The following is an 18,285-nucleotide window of genomic DNA, read 5'->3' on the forward strand; positions in this document are numbered from 1 at the left end:
ACATTTGTTTTAGTGACCTTAAACTAGAGGCTCTAAAGAGCCTGTGTCGCTCACCTTGGTCTATGTGCATATTAAACAAAGGACACAGATGGATTCATGACAAAATTTTGTTTTGGTGATGGTGATGTGTTTGTAGATCTTACTTTACTGAACATTCTTGCTGCTTAAAATTATCTCTATCTATAATGAACTTGGCCCAGTAGTTACAGTGGAAAATATTTTGTAAAAATTTACAAAAATTTACAAAATTTATGAAAATTGTAAAAAATTGACTATAAACTCCTTAAGGGGTCAATTGACAATTTTGTAGATCTTACTTTGCTGAACATTATTGCTGTTTACAGTTTATCTCTATCTATAATCATATTCAAGATAATAACCAAAAGCTGCAAAATTTCCTTAAAATTACCAATTCAGGGGCAGCAACCCAACAACGTGTTACCTGATTGGTCTGAAAATTTCAGGGCAAATAGATCTTGACCTAATGAACAATTTTATCCTGTCAGATTTGCTCTAAATGCTTTGGTTTCAGAGATATGAGCCAAAAACTGCATTTTACCCTATGTACTATATTTGGCCATGGCGGCCATCTTGAATGGTTGGCCGGGTCACCGGACACATTTTTTAAACTAGATACCCTAATGATGATTGTGGCCAAGTTTGGTCAAATTTGGCCTAGTAGTTTCAGAGGTGAAGATTTTTGTAAAAGTTAACGACGACGGACGACAAGTGATGAGAAAAGCTCACTTGGCCCTTTGGGCCAGGTGAGCTAATAATATTTCTCCCCTTCTTAAATTTCAACACTACAATACTTCAGGAAAGATCCCATGCAAACTGTGGTATGTATTTTTTGTCATTTCATATTTATCACAATTTGTGTAAGGGGCCCCTATTCTTTCAAAATGAGACAACAACAAAATAAAAAATAAAGTGAACCTTATATTATTTTCTTTTGAAATAACTTTAAGCTTTTTTTTAAAAAAAATATAGAAAAAATAAATTGAAATGATATCTTCAGCATGTTTAGATTTCAAAACATATAATTCTCACCATACATCGTAAATCATTTAAATAGCTCTCTACCAATAATACTCTGCACAAATTATCTTATCATAATATGAGTACTTAGTCAACATGGTCAAATAATGGTTTCAGTAAAAGCAAACATTATTTTAACTTCATGTGATAAAAATTACTTTTTTTAATAAGTATACATTGTAATACACATATTTGTTTTGAATAGGGTAATCTTGGTAATCATGATAATTGAGATTGCTGCAAACAGAGAATATCGACAGGCAATAAAATCGTATGTTAATCTAGACTTTCCCTACCTGACTGTCGGCAAATATGAAATATGGACAATGTTAAAATAAACCAAAATCACCAAAAAATTGTATAAATTTGGGTTGTTCATTTAAAGGAAATAGGAAAAGAATTTAAATCACATACAAATACAGGGAGAAGGTGCGGAATGTCAGTACTATATAGATATTACAAAAGAATAGTTTATTCATCATAATGCATCAGCTGTTTCCTTTGATCATGCATTGTAAGATAATTATGTACAAGTGGATTCCAGTTTATGTTTTGCAATGCCATGAAAAAAAATTAGAAAAATTTAATGAAGCATTTAATTTTGATATTTATCAATTAATATTGATTTTGTAATTTAAAATTGCATCATGATTAACCCTTACCATGCATGGACCGTAATGTTACAGTCTTACCCAAAATACCGTTATTTGGCTCCAATGGCTCTCCATACTTTTAGAGGTCAACTTTATGACATTAATTTCGAAGTGGATGCATGTTCCCTAAACCTAAGGCTATTTATTGTCATGTTTCTCAGGTTTAAGGTGCATTTTGAGCTCAAATACGAACTTGGAAGATTGAAATAGGATAAAACTGGCAGTTCAGAGGCCTAAAACTTCCAAAAAATAGTGTAAACCAGTGGGTATATAACTACTAATCGGGCTTAGTATTGAAATAGACTTAGAGAATGACTACTTCCGGTTGCAAGTCCAGTTGAAGCCAAAAATCGAGAAATTCTGGATTTTTTGTGCAAATTACCTTCTTTAGACTGTTGTACCCAGATCAGTTTCACTCTGACCTAAGCTTTGTCATGTTTGTTGTGGTTAATGAGTTTACAGGGATCCACTCTACATGCAGACTACAGTGGGACACATCTATCAGCATCCCTCAGTCTTCCTGGTCAAGAAAAAAATTGATGCTTTTTGCACCTGATGACCAACTTTGGGGTAAACATTGCAAAATTAAGTTTTTCTCTTATTTCTTGAATATACATGACAGTGTTCCAGCTAGCATGATATGGAGGAGCGCCGCGCCCCGCCCCCGAAATTTTGCGCCCCTCTGCCTTTTTTAAGCGCCCCTCTGTCCTTCTGCCCTTCTGATGCGCCCCTCTGTGCCCTTTTAAAAAAAGTTTAAAAAACGATCTTTTTTCCTCATATCGTCGCCATTTTGTTGAGTTCTTTATACACACACTTCATTAAGACAACAGATTAACATTATTGACACTTGTTACCTGTATATAATCACCTATTTTATTAGAGTCAATTACTTAATCAGGTGAAATTTATGACCCTGTCTAATCCCTTTGCCCTGAAGCACCAAAACATCCAAGTTAAATGAATTGATTTTTTAACACCTGACGATGCAAAATAGAATTAATAAAATAAATGTGAACGATGTTCATTTCTATTGTATTTGTTATTTATAAAATAAGGTTCATTAAAAAAGAATCATTCCAATAGTATATTGTAAATCGTCAACACGCAAAATGCCGACGAAAAAAAGAAAAATTGACCAAATCTAAAATGACAAGAAGAAAATATCAAAGACTTGCCAGTCTATTACATCTTTTTTTCAAGAATAATGACCATCAAAGGTAAAAAATAATTTAATTCTTTACTTTTATGAAAAATCGAGAAGAAGAAATTAAGGTTTCTATCAGATATCGCAATTGTTCTTCTATTGTAAATTCCGCCGATTACGGAGCACTCGAAAGTCCGATTTTTATATCATTTTTCTTGAATTGAAATCCGTTTTGACTAACTTTAATATTGATATTATTAGATACCCTCAACATGAAATATATGGAGATGCTTGTTGAATTGATAATAAACTTTCAAAGTTGAATTAATTTATTATTGTGCCGATTAAGGAGCTCTCGAAAGTCCGATTTTTGTATCAATTTTCTTATTGAAATCCTTTTCGACAAACTTATTGATATTATTAGATACGCTCAACATGAAATAACAGTAGATTTTGACACTCAAATCAGAGAGTGCTTTCTCAATGGATTAATTGAAAATATAACAGTTAGATTTAAGGATGCTGACACAATCGATCAGTTGGCCATTTCAGACCTTACAGAAACAGACAACATTGAAACAATGTATGGTTATACAGAGATAGAGGCTCTGGCAAATACATTTGACATGGACCCTGAAACTCTCCTTATTCAATGGCAGGACTTTATAGCTCTTGTGTCATCAGCAGAACTTACAGATCGTTCCTTACCTAGTCTGCTAGAGCTATTTCATTCACCTTGTCATAAGGATAAAAACCTATTATCTATGTACCCTCTTGTTGCAAAACTATTCAGTGTTGCAATAATACAACCAATCAGTACAGCAGAGGTGGAGAGAATATTCTCTCAGGTCAAATTGATAAAGACAAGTCACTGGGCAAACTTGAAAACACAGACATTAACAAAAATATTAACTGTAAAATTAAACTGTGATGAAACTAAATTTGAAAAAATTCTTGATCAATGTGTGACAACCTTCTTCAAAGAGAAAAACAGAAGACTTGTCAATGTTGTTTAATATTTATTTGCATTTGAACTCTTCTTTGAAAAAATCTGTAATTCTGAAAGAGAAATGAATATAGTAATGACTATTATTTTTATGTCATTATGTGGTAATATTAAGTATTTGATTTTTTTCAGACAGTGAGAACGCGCTAAAGTGCCCTTTTTTAAAAACGCGCCCCTCTATTTTCAAATCCTAGCTGGAACACTGCATGAAGAACTCTATAATTCACATCACTGTCTGGCAATTTAAAATAAATTTTGGAGTAACAGACCACAGATAATACACAACAGAATTTGGTAGATCTAAATATAAATGGGAAGATCTAATCCTGAAACAAAAGAAAAAGTATTCCAAGAAAAATATCGACCTATTTCATGTATTTGATGATAATCTACACAACTATATGTTCTAATGACATAAGGCAATATAGGATAGACTAGAGTGGCAATATTTAACTTGACAAAAGTTATCAACATTACATACATGTAACTAAATAAGGAATTAAAAATAAACACACTACAGGATAAACTTTCAAAACGCAGGAGGTCAATGTAAGTGCTGCAGTCATAAAAATATTCTGACATATCCACCTGGGGAGAACACAGTGTATCCATTATTTTGTTCAACTATTCACAATTATAGATGAACACCGCTGTAACATATGCTTTGTCGGTTTATCAAGCTAATGTTTACAAATTTCATGTGTAAGATTGAACACAAGTAATTGAAAGCAACTTGAAATAGGGTATATTCAATTTTGTTTATGTTTTACTTGGTTAGGTAAAACATAAACAGAAAGAAAGGGAAACAGCTGATGATATTAATTTTTCATAATCGCTTATTTCATTATTTCCTGGCATTCAGTTTAGATTCAATGCATTCCCAAATTATTATTCTTAAAAAGCTACCTTTTGTCTTGTACAAATTAGCTTGTGCTGGAAGAATACACCATGAAAGCTGTCAAACTATTAAAGGCCACAATGCTGCCATATTGCTTTCAGTGGTTACGTGTGACGTTCATGCGCACTTTCGTTATGTTCTTTTAACTGTTTTTTGGTTTTCAAATTTTAACAGTTATCGAGGGATTATATTAGATCATGTTGACGTGTACTCAAATCTGTGGTTGTCTTACCTAAGAAACGAACAATGACTTGCAATTTAAAAGGTTTTCAGTGAAAACTTGCTGGGTGTCTGAACCGGAAGTACATTTTTTGTTTACCGGAAGTTCCTAAATATTATTCTTCCGTCAAGCGCACCACGTCAGCTAGACCATCATAACAAACTTCACATGCAGTCATAGTGTCATACATACATGTACATAAAACGTGTTCTTTGATATCATCGTCGCCAGAATGGTTTTAATGACCATGATCGCACGAGTTGCAGATGCACTGCCCTTAGCAGCATCAATGCAAGAGGATGAACAGGTTTATTATATTTTTAATAATGTTTAAGACAGCTGTGCCTGTGGTGTTGTCTGTCAAATGTCACATATAGCATAGTTTTCTCTTTGAAATTACATACTGTCCAACCACGTTAAGTAAGCAATCACTCTGTAAGGGAGAAAATCTATGTGGGGTCACCCAACGCAACAGTCTAGATCTAGTCCAAAAAATGATTATGACGTCTCATGCGTCTCGAAAGGCTACTTTAATTTTTTGCTGTAACACCTTCGTACGACTTTAATTTTTTGCTGGTACACCTTCCTACAAAGCAGTTCATGAAAAAATTAAAATAGCCTTTGAAGACATCTTAATTATTTGGACTACCAACATGGCCAGGTCAATGAAAACACCTTATCGCTATTTATCCGCCATTACTGGACATCACAGAAGTTCTCAAAGGAAAATGTCTGACAAAGTGATTGTTGTATGATGTCTAAAGTTCAAGTGTCGCAAATTCTCTGGTCAAGTGTCGCATATTCACAAATAGCGATAAGGTCTATCTCTGTTGTTTAGCCCATCCATTTTTGGAAGAGAGTACTTTCTGTCAGCCCTGTATAATTTATTTAATTTTAGTTGCTGAAGTTTGGTGATTATATAATCCTGATTGATTTTTGGTTACTTAATGTCCAGTGGCAAATATTTCATGCATGTTAAGGACAATTTTGGTTTCCTTACTCCTGAGCCATTTTCTCATTTGGCTACCAATAGAATCCTTTATCAAAACCTATTAACTCTAATCAGGAAAATGTTAACTGAAGTTCATTTAAAAAAAAAGGTAAGAATTGAAAAGAAGGCATGTTTGCCTCCAACAGTGTGTTAAACATGTTAAAATTTTGAAAATACACTTACCTTACCTTAAACAGTAGTCATACATTTGTAGTTCCATTTCATAAAGTGCACATATACATTGTACAGGGTGTTCCAATTAAAAGTGAGGACGTTGTGCCTTATGAAAATGGTCTAGCTGGGTTGCTTCAAGTCAATGACATTTGTTATGCAGTTGTATAAGTATTGACATACAAAATGTAACTCATTTCTATGGAGATTATTTAAGCCTTCAACCTCAGTCATAGTTTATTGACTTTGTACATTTTGCATAGTTTACATGAATCAAGCTTTAATTTGTCATTCAAATTGCATTTGCATTATACTTCAATGTATCAAAATTTCAATCAGACAAGATATCTGTGTCAAATTTGTAAATGTCACAAGCTGCCATAGTTAAAATGGTTACTCATTTTTGATCTTCATAAAACAAAAAACTAATCCAGCAAACAACTGTAACGTGCATAATTTTGTTATTAGTAATATATTTGAGCTTTAATGACACTGATGTTCCTTTTAAGTGCTTTTGCACACTTCTTGGCCCTTCTTGTCACTAATCAGTGAGACAATATTTTTACTGTTTTTTTTAATAAAAAATATTAGAATTTGGAGACTGATGTATGCTTGTGTCTGCAACATATGTAATAGTGACGGTAACAAAACAGCATCAAAGTTTTGCCCAAAATGATGATCCTTTGGCAAAAGTTGCCTAATATACATTTTCTGCTCTGCTGTTTGGATTGTGACTCCTCCCCATGAATTCTTGTAATTGAGCAAATCTTAATGCAGAGTAAATGATACAATGAAACTTCAAGTGACAACCAAATGACAAATTTTTTACCTGTTTAAACAAGTCATTCATGCATACAGAAATTGATTTTTATGCAGGACCTTATAATTATCTTTTTATGTTTTAATCCTGAATGAATAATTGATTTAAAGTAATTACAGTCAAGTTCTTGATATGGTTCATCTACTTTAATGCAAATGTCAACATGCACCTAAATAGATTAAAGTACTCAAATCTATTTCTATAGACTTAAAAATATTCTATTGCTGAGAGTAACAGACACTTATTTTATCATTACTTGGTGCACCTATATATGTCCTGAACTATCCATTGTTTTTAACACAGGCAGGAAGAAGTTTAATGGATTACCAGGCACAAGCAAAACAACTTTTCCGTAAGATATCAACAGATCCACAGCCTCCAGGAAGATGTAGTTTAGAATCGGGACCATATATTTTTCAGTGAGTAAAACATGGGATAAACATATAAATGTATTGTAATATTTATAAATAAAAGGAGATGTTGGATAATTGCTCATGTTAATTAGACAGCAGCCCAACAAAAAACAACTAGAGGTCAACATTCATAGAGTTACATGTACCGTCTTCCTAGTTATATTTAGACAGGTGTCCACACCATTTTGTTTACTGATTCTATCAAGGTACTTAGATGAAATGTTATATACATTTTTATGAGATTTCCTGTGTAAAAGTTATATATAACTTACATTGTAAACAAAGAGAGAAGATATCAGGAGGGCATTCAAAAATCAAAAGTCCAATAAACAAACATTAACATTGCCAGAACTAATAAAGAGCTGCGCCATGAGCGCATGATACGAATGATAAGAATGAAGTTCCATAACTCCTCAATATCATATCAGAAATTTATAAAAAAACTAAAAGGAGGTTATTTTAATAGATGTAAACCAGTCACCAATGTTTCATGATAACTGCTCAAAGCACTTTAGAGTTATTGTCAGAAAACTGGAAAATCCCCCCTTTTTTATTAATAAATTCCATAACTCGGAAACGTAAAATCTAAATTTTATAAATATCAAAAGGGAGCTTATGTCAATAGATATAAACAATTCACCAAAGTTTCATGAAAACTGCTTTAAGCATTTTTTGAGTTATTGTCCGAAAACTGGAAAATGTCCCTTTTTTAATGAATAAAACCCCATAACTCGGAAACATTAAATCAAAAATTTATGAAAATTGAGAGGGAGTTCACGTCAATAGATATAAACCAAAGTTTCATGCTATTTGGTTAAAGTGATTTTGAGTTATTGTCTGACATGTTGACGAAGGACGGATGATATACCATAATTCATCCCGTAAACGGGCGTATAAAAATGACGAAAGACAAACAACAATAACAAAACATCGCATAGGAAACTGAACAACACAAACCCCACCATAAACTAGGGTAAATATTTCCTGAAAACCGGGGTTGAACTCATGTTCTCTTGAAGGGTAAGCCATTCCTGCTCAACATGTACCCATCTTGTTCATCAAGCAAGCTAATATCCAGTAATAAATTGCTTTTGTAAAATATGAAAATTAATTAACTTCATAGTTACCCATTGTATTTAAATTTAGTTCCATTATTCAGCTCAGCTTTGGGTGTTATGATTAGCAATCAACATTATTCCTAGTTTTATTATAATTTTCTAATGTATCCCATGAGATACAAGGTTGATTCTGTTTCTCTAATGATTGATGATGAATCATATGGTTGGCAAATTTTTAACAGTGTTTTTAAAGATCTTAAAACATTTGTTCTTTCTGCCTTTTTTTTTATTGAAGTAACAAAGAACAAAATCAGAGGACAGAACAAAAATTAAAATGAGAACATTTAGCTATGTGACAATCATATACATGTAATTTATAATACGACACATTCTGATTTAAATACTGGTCCTGTGTCCAAGCTTTGCTTACAAGAATCTGAAAACACTCCACTCTACATTCTGTCTTAAAGACCTTTCAGGATCCTGTGGTTATGTTGATTTATACACACCTTAAAAAATTTGAAGGCTAATATTTCATTGGCTGATGTAACAATTACTAAAACAGAAAATACGGAATGTTGTCTGATCCTTGTAAGTAAAGCTTAAACACAGATCTGTATTTTGATCAGAATACAGATTGAATACAACATTGAATACAACATTGAATAAAAAGAAAATTATGTCAAATATATGAATTTGTAATTTTTCTTTTTAGTTATATAATAGAACGAGGTGTATGTTATCTTATACTTTGTGATAAATCATTCTCAAAGAGACTTGCATTCCAATATTTGGATGATTTACAAACAGAATTTTCATTGCAATATAGTGGTAGAGTAGAAACAGTATCTAGACCTTACAGTTTTATAGAATTTGGTAAGTAAGGTAAAATATTTTATACACAAATATATTTCAGTGTTTTAAGCCTTAATTTGAAAAGAAACTGAAAAATATGCCATTAATGGTATATAGATTCCACCACTGCATCAAGTGTGTTAATATTTCTTCACTCGAGACAGATAAATTTTTATACTTAAAACGCAAGGCTTGTCGAGCTTTTTAAATAATTAAAATTTAACTCTTGAGAGTGGAGAAATATCGTAATACAAGAGTTACAATGTATAATGGTGGAATCTGTTTTCTCCAATGATTTTTAGACGATACATTGTATCTAAACAAAATTTATCCTTCCTTTTCAAAGATTTGCAGATACAGTATGGGTAGAGACTTATTATTATGGATGTCTTAATCCGTCTAGATGTCAGACTGGTCGGACAGTTGTCTCAGTGTAATTAACACCTGCTGTGATATTAACCTGTACAATATCCGAGTGGAAGGTCGTAAATCAGTCTGTACCAGCTTGATTAGAATTAAATTTTACCTGTACAGATATTTTAGTATTTATGGAGGATAGATAATAAATGTAAAATATTGTTTTGTATTCAAAGAAAAAATTACAATAAAAATTTAATATGAATATGGGATCAACTTTTTTTTAACTTGAAAATGAAAGAAAGACGATTTTTAACAATGTACTGTAAAAATGTGTTGCCAATTATAATAATTATGTTTGTGCCAATAAACTATTTGTATTTGTAAACCGTAAATATTTCATTTTATTCAAAATTATAACAACCAGGACTGTTTTCAATCGAAGTTTTAATCAAAATGTTGAGACATCAATCCCGTAAATTATACGAGTTTTCGTTGATGGTTACAATAATTCCCCCTTTTAACGTCCTGTTCCTTTATGTTATTAATAGAAACACAATTTTAAGTATAAGGCCAACATATCATATTTATTAAGTATATAAACAAATTGAATATAGGCATTGTGAATAAACTGTTATTTTCCTTTCGATACCACGTTCCCCGTCGGAGCCTCTACGTCTATTCATACCTGTCAATCATTTCTCGCAAGTAAAACAATTTGGTCAGCCAGATCATCCGTGCTTTCTATTTTGACATATATTTCCCGTTAATCTCTTTGAAACAATTGGGTTTTTTACAATATTTATAATGCTGTGATCATCTTACGATTCCTAGTTTTTATATAAAAAAAACTTTTCATATGCACGTCAATATTCTATGACCCAGCATTATTTTAAATTTTGTTTGTTAATAAATTTACATATAATGGAAATAACAGATTTGTTGACACTCGTTGTATTATAACAAAGATATTGCCTTTCTATTTCCATGTTTTGAAATTTTAATGAAAATCGTGTTTTTTATAAACATATTTTATGAATTGTGTCAATCAATACACGAAGATCAAAGTTTTACACTATTCATGATCAGCCGTCTTTACTTTTGCGTCATATTTCTAGCCATTCTCTAAAGCTCGTGCAGTCAGTAAGATTTTGTAAATCGATGTCGGCAGTTTAAATTGTATAATTCCCGAACTTTAAAGGAGGTGTCTGAATAAATTATTTAAATAGGAATCTGGGTGTTGACTGATAAATATAATAAATAAAATAGTTAAAGAAGACTAAAGCTTGTTTTGTTTATAATTACAAGGATTAAATTTTCTATTCTGGTAAATCAATTATTAATGTATCTCGATCAAGAGCCTCAAAACTAACGCACAATACTGCCAATCATTACGTATCAAATTAAATCATGAATAGATTTTCCCACGGTCAGTCAGTAAGGTCACCTGTGTTAACTGTTGCGATATTTCCCGTCGATACACATATCAGTGATCAACAGCATGTGGTTGAACTTTGAACTTGACTTCACTCACAATACAATGTTGAATGCTAAAAATAGCTGGCATTAATTTTGTCAAATGCACATGTTTTTCAATACGGCAAATATTTTTTTAAGATTGGTGTCAAAAATACAACATACAAGTTAACATGCATTGTGCGTAAATTAATATTATGCAATTAAGAGTCAATGCAGCACCATAAAATTATTTAAATAGGAGTAATTGGATTTCTTTAGACTACAAATCATAGTAAATATTAAATTAACTGGTCATCAAACGATTGAATGCTTCTAGTTTTAATGTCCATTCATGTCAGTGGCAATTATTTCATGCATATTTAACAAACACAGAAATATCAAAATAAACCTAATTCCCGAGAAGAATCGTTATCTTCTTTTAGTGTTATTATTTGCGTACTACTTTAGTTATATATCACCAACTTTCGGACAATATTTGTTTACAGTAAAAAGTAAATTCACAATTATAAAGAATCACCAAACTACTAGTATACAAGTATTGCTCACTGTAATTATTTTTATTTCAGAACTGACCCAACGCAGACTGAAAATTAAATACAAATGTAGTGTTGTCAAACTAAAATGTATGCAGCAGCACTTTGCACATCATTCTGCTTATCAATGGGTTTACGTGGAAAATAAATCAGTAAAACAAAAATAACCTTCCAGAAATAAAAAAAGAAAATATTTTAAAAACTGTATGCCAACAAATACGAAAAAGATACATAACAAAAAAAAAAACAAGGGAACATAGAAAATAATATTTTGAGGAATATAAACAGCATTTGAAATATAAAAAGCCATAATTAAAAAATAGGCTATTATTATTAAAACAAAGTTGTCTCCAGTACTTAACCTGTAAAAATATTTTATGTCAAATACGATGTAGAACTAATCAATAAAGTGACTGAGAGGTTTAAATCACAGGTAACCTGATTCTGAAATCAGTGAAGCATAATAATCTAGTAGCACGGATTGAGATGAAAGGACAATTATATTACCGTTCACACCTGGATCTGTTGATTAATGACCATACTACCTTCCATAAAAAAGTCGGATTATTCATTTCCGACATGTCCCAGTCCGTTATTTATAGTAATAAGTCTCTACCCGTACTGTAGTTGTGTTCTTTATACATGTATGTGACGTCATCAGGCATGGTCACCTTTTTTCATGACATCACAATAGGAAATTCAGAAGAAACCATGAAAATTTGACATCATAATTAAATTTCGACCAATCATTTGAGATGATAAATATTTTTCTCTCACCGATCAAGAAATGTGAAAAAGCATGAAAATTAGAAAAATTATGATAATGAATCCAAAGTATCTGTAATACTTCTGAGAACGGCATTGAGAATTACACTGCATATTACAAATTAAAATATATGAAGTAATGGCTAATGTATTGTGTAATGGCAGTCAGGCAATATGGGGAGACTTGTAATTAGATTAATTTATAACCATGAAAAACATATCCAAAAGGAAAGAAAATTGATTGGCTGAAATTACAATTTAACATTTTCTTTGAAAATCTTTCAGATACATACATTCAGAAAGCTAGGAAATCTTACATGGATTCTAGAGCAAGGAAGAATCTGAATAATATAAATACAGAACTCCAAGATGTTCATAGGATAATGGTACAGAATATTGATGATGTGTTACAGAGAGGAGAAACTCTATCAGGTAATTTGTCTTGTCAGAGAACTCATCTAATTTTAAAGAGACTAGGGCTTAAAAGAGAGGCAAAAAGATACCAATGGGACATTCAAACTCATAAGCCGAAAAATAAACTGACAACGCCATGGCTTAAAAAAAAAAGACAAACAGACAAACAACAGTTTACAAAATACAACGTACAAAGCTAAAGACTGAGCAACACAAACCCCACCAAAAACTTGGGGTGATATCAGGTGCTCCGGAAGGTAAGCAGATCCTGTGCCGAATGTGGCACCCGTACCCTTATCTTGCACCAAAATGACCAATAAATGATGTTACACAAATGTTTCATGTTTCATGTTTTTATACATTTAAAAATGATAAGAAAGATGATTGTCAATGAGACAACTCTCCTCCAGAGACCAAATGACATAGAACTATAAATCATGTTATTAATAGTTAAAAAATTGGTTCCTACTCCAGTTTTTGGAAGTTTATTGAATACCCCTGTATGATAATTATAGATTATTGTTGGTCATCTCAACGAGATTGATTTTCTCACTTGAGCCAGTACGGCGAAAAGTGAGAAAAGTAATTGAGTTGAGATGACTAATGATAATCTGTTTATCGCTATTTTACCTATGACGACGTTGCTAATTTCATTGACAACGGCACATGCGCCCTTAGTTTCTAGCGATAATTTTTGATATCACTCTACTGTGTTGAGAAAGGAAATTATCAGTCAGTAAGATCAAAGGAAAATTTCGTAAAATAGCGATAAAATAGTATAAATGCTCTTCTGGAGTCAGCAAAACATGAATATAATGGTTTTGAGCCTTTCTAGTGTGTTAGCCTATAAGTGATTTTAAAACCAAATGATGATCTATTGTGCATTTATCTTTCCAGAAATCAATTTGTTCTTGAAATGTATAATGCCGTGATTTTCTAAATATTGTTCATCTGTTATTTGATATTTTAGTTTATAGTTCACAAAAAGTATTGCTTACAGCAATTTTTCAAAAATATTGGATTCTTGGGTACCTGACAAAGTAAAATCAGATCTTTCACTTTGCTCTCTTAGATATATTTCTTGCTTATGTAAGATCTGAAGACATTCAATAAGTGGTCATGATTACATGTAGATGACCTTTTATGCAAATTTTAATCAACCAATCATTTTTAGTGACATACTGAAACTTTGATTACAAACTTTTCCTGTAAATATTGATTAGCAAAATTGTTATATTGGTTAAATGATTTACAACCCTGGTTCTCCAGGGCTGACACATCAGATTTTTTATGGTCTCCTACTGTATGCATATACTGCATTACAGGGGCCCATGATAACAGATAAGTTCTTTTAAATTTACCTGATATAGCACCTTATCTAATTTATACTTCCTAGAAATTCACTGTTTGTAATCTTAAAAACACATGAGAATGTTAATATCAGCTGTGCTACACCATAATAAAGGATGACTACATGTGACCAATGATACATGAAATTCATTTATTTTCTTTTTATAGTAAACAGCTGTTTTATATGTGAACAAGGGTTTACTATTGAAATCCTTGATGTAAACAATATTTTCCTCCTAAAACAAATTTATAACAATGTGTACACATTTATGTCAATAATTGGCATCACTAGAATTTATGGTTTTTGACCAATCATATTCTTCTAGACTCTATAATCTTATTGTTCTTTACACATTCATGAATACATTGTAAATTCAAAAAAAATATCTTTAGTTCTTCAAATGATTTTTAACATGTATTATATATTTATTAAGTCTTTACTAACAATACTACAGATTGTGCAAGACCTTCATAAAGAAGTCAAGGTTATTTAACACCCCAGCAGTAGATGTAACAATACAACACCATCTGACTAAGAGTATTAAGTTGCTGTGTAGGACGTTAAACCCCCTTAGATAGACTAACAGTACACTGTACATGTGTTAATGCAAAAAACCTTGACTTCTAACTGAGATTGTATAACACCCAACAGTAAAAAATATCAAAATTTTTAGGCATATACTTATACTTTGCCTTAATCTAATGACTGAAAAGTGTTGAGACCTAAATGAAGATAAGAATGAGATTTGATTTTTTGACTATATATTGATTTTTCTTGACTATATTGATTTTTTTGACTATGTTGATATTTTTGACTATATTGAATTCTATTTTTTTCAGCACTAGATATGAAAGCCAGTAATTTATCGTCTGTTTCTCAGAAGTACAAGAAAGACTCTACATATTTGAACTTACGGTCATCTTACGCCAAAATAGCAGCCATTGTTATTGTTGTCATTGTATTTTTATTATTTATTAAATTTTGGTGGTAATAAACTATATTTATTGTAAAAGCATTGTACTGTGCATGTATTTTATTTTCATAATTCAACAAAGTTGAGTTTACTGCTCAGACAACCCTTAGCTTCCATTTAATGGTGGGCTTAACTTTTTGTTTTGTTTTATCATCAGTCGTGTAAAAAATTTACAGAAATTTATTATGTTTCGATTGAGACTGCATTGGCATCAATAATTATAGATTACCTAAATTAGAAAGAATTGAAAGAAATTTTAAAATTCTGTAGGATTAAGCCAGCAACAATCAATGAATCACTAATGCATTATGGGAATTTCTGGGTAAGTTCATCTTTATTTCTTTCACTTCTATTCTAACCAAAATTTGTACTTTAACATAACAACAGAAGCTCACAGGACTCAGTTGAATCTGTTATTATGTATTTTAATTTTTTGGCTGATATATGAAGAAATTTGTGCTTGGAAACCTCCAAAATGGCAACAAAAGGGAAATAACTCATGCTCAAATCGCAACAATATCGTAATCTATCTATTTGATGAATAGTAACACAAGTAGGAGGATGAAACTAGAAAAACAGCATCAAACAAAAAGCATTTCAACTTCTCTATGTTAGAGTAAAAAATGTGTGTCCTTTCTCCTAATGATTCTTAAATAGTGTGAGCCATGTTACTAAAATAGCAATTTTTACTATAATTTCACTCAGCAATGAGGCAGGCAGTGTACTCAGTGATAATCAGATTCACTCATTATATGTACTAGTCAGCTATTTGATGGTTTACTGTAAAATGTATGTGTGGAGGGAAAAAATGAAATGTTTAATCCTGAATGAATCTATAGGAATAGTTTTGTTATTTACTGTATGGTTGTGTTTTAATGGATGTATAAAAATTTGTATTATTCCCAGCAAAAGTGCTTCTATAAGGGTACCTGTTTTAATTCTTCAATAGTTCTTTGTCCATTTTGTGTAAATGTTTCCCATTGGTCATGATATTTATGCATGAGTAAATACACACATTAATTCCTATATGTACAACACTGTTGATTCTTTAATTTTTTTTGTGATTACCAATTTTCATGGAACGAGGAAAAGTTGTATTTTCACGGATACTTGATTTCATGTTTATATTTACAAACTTTTGTATTCAGGCTTAAAGGAAATTAGTATTCTGTTGAACATTTCGATTGGTGGTTCACCTAAACCCATGAAGTCCATGAAAATCAGTACCCAACAAATAATGCCAATTCCAACATATATAATGGAAATGATGAGAGTGTTATTTACATATATGTAGTCATTTCCAAGTGTTTCTTGAGACAATAGACATTAATATTCACACCATATTATTTGTTAAAGTATGTAAATCTGCATTAGTTAAAGCTTATGTATACATGTATTAAAAGGTGCAATGTGATTTTCTTTAGACCGTGAGAATTTTAAGTCTATAAATCTTGGGGAGGAAAAGTAAATAAGTACAGTGAAACTCATAAGTGTCTAAACTGAACACCTGAAGTCTGTGTTAACTGGAGACCTGTCTGAACTAGACTGTCCATAAGCTGGAAACCTGTCATTAATTAACTCTGTACAACTTAATTGACTTTGTTTGGAGATAATGGTACTAAAAATGAATATTGAAGTAATATAATAATAGTTATTAATTTATTTGATGTTTTGTTAAATGAATAACACGAGTAATGTATATAAGGTTGTATTTTACTTTAGGAGAAATATAATTATATATAAAAAATATGTGTCAACTCTTCAGACATCAACAGTAGCCTTCTGAATTTCCATTTTTTTCCTTAAATGAATTGGAAATCACTCTTAGGGCACTAGTTGTTCAAATATCCCTTTTCAAAATTATTTTTGTAATTTCTAATGACACTGACATTTCACTTCAATCAAATGGGTCTCTTTGAAATGGACATGTTATTGTCAATGTATTGTTTATTTATGTGACATAAAGTGTACAAGCAGCCTGATGTGTTATTCTAGCTTATTGATTGGGTTAATTTTATTTGAATGATGGTTGAAAGAATTACTTTACCATAAATAATTTATCTGCACAAAGTTAAGATAAATCACATAGATAATAATGTGAAATAGAGCAAAGCTCCCACTTATAAATAAATGAATAAACACATTTTCTTTAATCGGAATGCATCAATCAGTCAGTCATTTTAATATATTTTAAAATTGCAGAAAAAACTTAAAATTGCTAGATGTAGCTTTTATGAATCAGAACTTGAAAAGTTGTAAAGTCAACCAAGTGTGAAATACAAATAACGGTACTTGAGTACTGATGAAAAATGCATAAAGATTCAATTTGAATGAGATACAAACATGCTCATTGATTAATGAAATCTCTGAACTCTAAAATTGTAGAAAACTAATTATATTTTTTAAGGTGAAAAAAAAAGAATTGGGAGTGGGGGGTATTTCATTAGAAAGTTGAAAGAATAAAATTATCAAAAGCAATGAGTCTTTAGTCTTCTGTTTTAACTTGTCAGTTTATCTCTTGAAATATGGCTGTCACATTCAAAGATATAAAAAAATTATTTTATCTAAATGACAACAGTTTTGACATACTGTGGATTCATTTATTTCCATAGGAACCAATTTCACGTGGATTCAGGTAAAAAATTATTTTTGTGGATACTTGATTTTTATGGTTTTGCAAAAGTTTGTATACAAGCCTTAGCAATTTTATACTACATTGAACATTTAAATTTGTGTTTTTCCTATACCTATGATTTCAACAAAAATTGATACCCACAAATATTAATGAATACCAAGTACAACAGTTTTTTTAGGAAACAGTCCCTTTTATTAAGCAGAAACAAAATTTTCTTGTCTGCAAGATTGTAATTGTGTTACTTCTAGCTTCATTTCCTGTCAGAAAAAATATTGAAAATATCAGATTATGGATGTTTTTGACAAAATTTTCATGAATATTCCTATCCTATTTGCCAATATATTCTTATATATGATATTCATTTACCTGATAAAATTTACATTAAACAAATAGGAAAGGGTTTGGTGTTTTGAAATAATATAACAATAGCCGATATATTAGTTTAGTTGATATTAGATTAGGGGGAGTCTACTGGAATGAATTGAGATGTGAGTTATGCATCAATATTGAC

The 18,285-nt window shown here is 31.1% G+C and overlaps 2 protein-coding genes across 6 annotated transcripts in view; one reads left to right on the forward strand and one right to left on the reverse strand.

Annotated features, from left to right (window-relative positions):
* Positions 1-5,055, reverse strand: part of LOC127729365 (uncharacterized) — a 43,930-nt gene extending 38,875 nt beyond the window's left edge. For 4 of the 5 annotated variants that reach the window (XM_052237143.1, XM_052237141.1, XM_052237142.1 and 1 more), the window contains exon 1: positions 4,972-5,055. The gene's annotated coding sequence lies outside the window, so the exon portion shown is untranslated. Of the gene's footprint in view, positions 1-4,747; positions 4,916-4,971 lie in introns of those variants that run through there. The other variant, XM_052237140.1, reaches the window with a different exon arrangement.
* Positions 5,056-5,070: 15 nt separating this feature from the next.
* On the forward strand, positions 5,071-17,118 carry LOC127729387 (vesicle-trafficking protein SEC22b-like). The gene is made up of 5 exons (XM_052237214.1): positions 5,071-5,266; positions 7,245-7,360; positions 9,128-9,288; positions 12,687-12,833; positions 15,006-17,118. Exons 1-5 carry the CDS (start codon positions 5,192-5,194, stop codon positions 15,155-15,157), a joined length of 651 nt encoding a protein of 216 aa, XP_052093174.1. The 5' UTR covers positions 5,071-5,191; the 3' UTR covers positions 15,158-17,118.
* The last annotated feature ends 1,167 nt before the right edge of the window (positions 17,119-18,285 follow it).

Source organism: Mytilus californianus, unplaced genomic scaffold (genome assembly GCF_021869535.1).
Source record: "Mytilus californianus isolate M0D057914Y unplaced genomic scaffold, xbMytCali1.0.p SCAF_2, whole genome shotgun sequence".
Taxonomy (NCBI): domain Eukaryota; kingdom Metazoa; phylum Mollusca; class Bivalvia; order Mytilida; family Mytilidae; genus Mytilus; species Mytilus californianus.

Excerpts from the sequence above, each read along its gene's own strand:
- LOC127729387 (XM_052237214.1), top strand. The coding sequence starts at position 5,192 with ATGGTTTTAATGACCATGATCGCACGAGTTGCAGATGCACTGCCCTTA. Across the intron at positions 5,267-7,244 it reads CAATGCAAGAGGATGAACAG|GCAGGAAGAAGTTTAATGGA; the intron begins GTTTATTATATT and ends TTTTTAACACAG. Across the intron at positions 12,834-15,005 it reads GAGAGGAGAAACTCTATCAG|CACTAGATATGAAAGCCAGT; the intron begins GTAATTTGTCTT and ends TATTTTTTTCAG.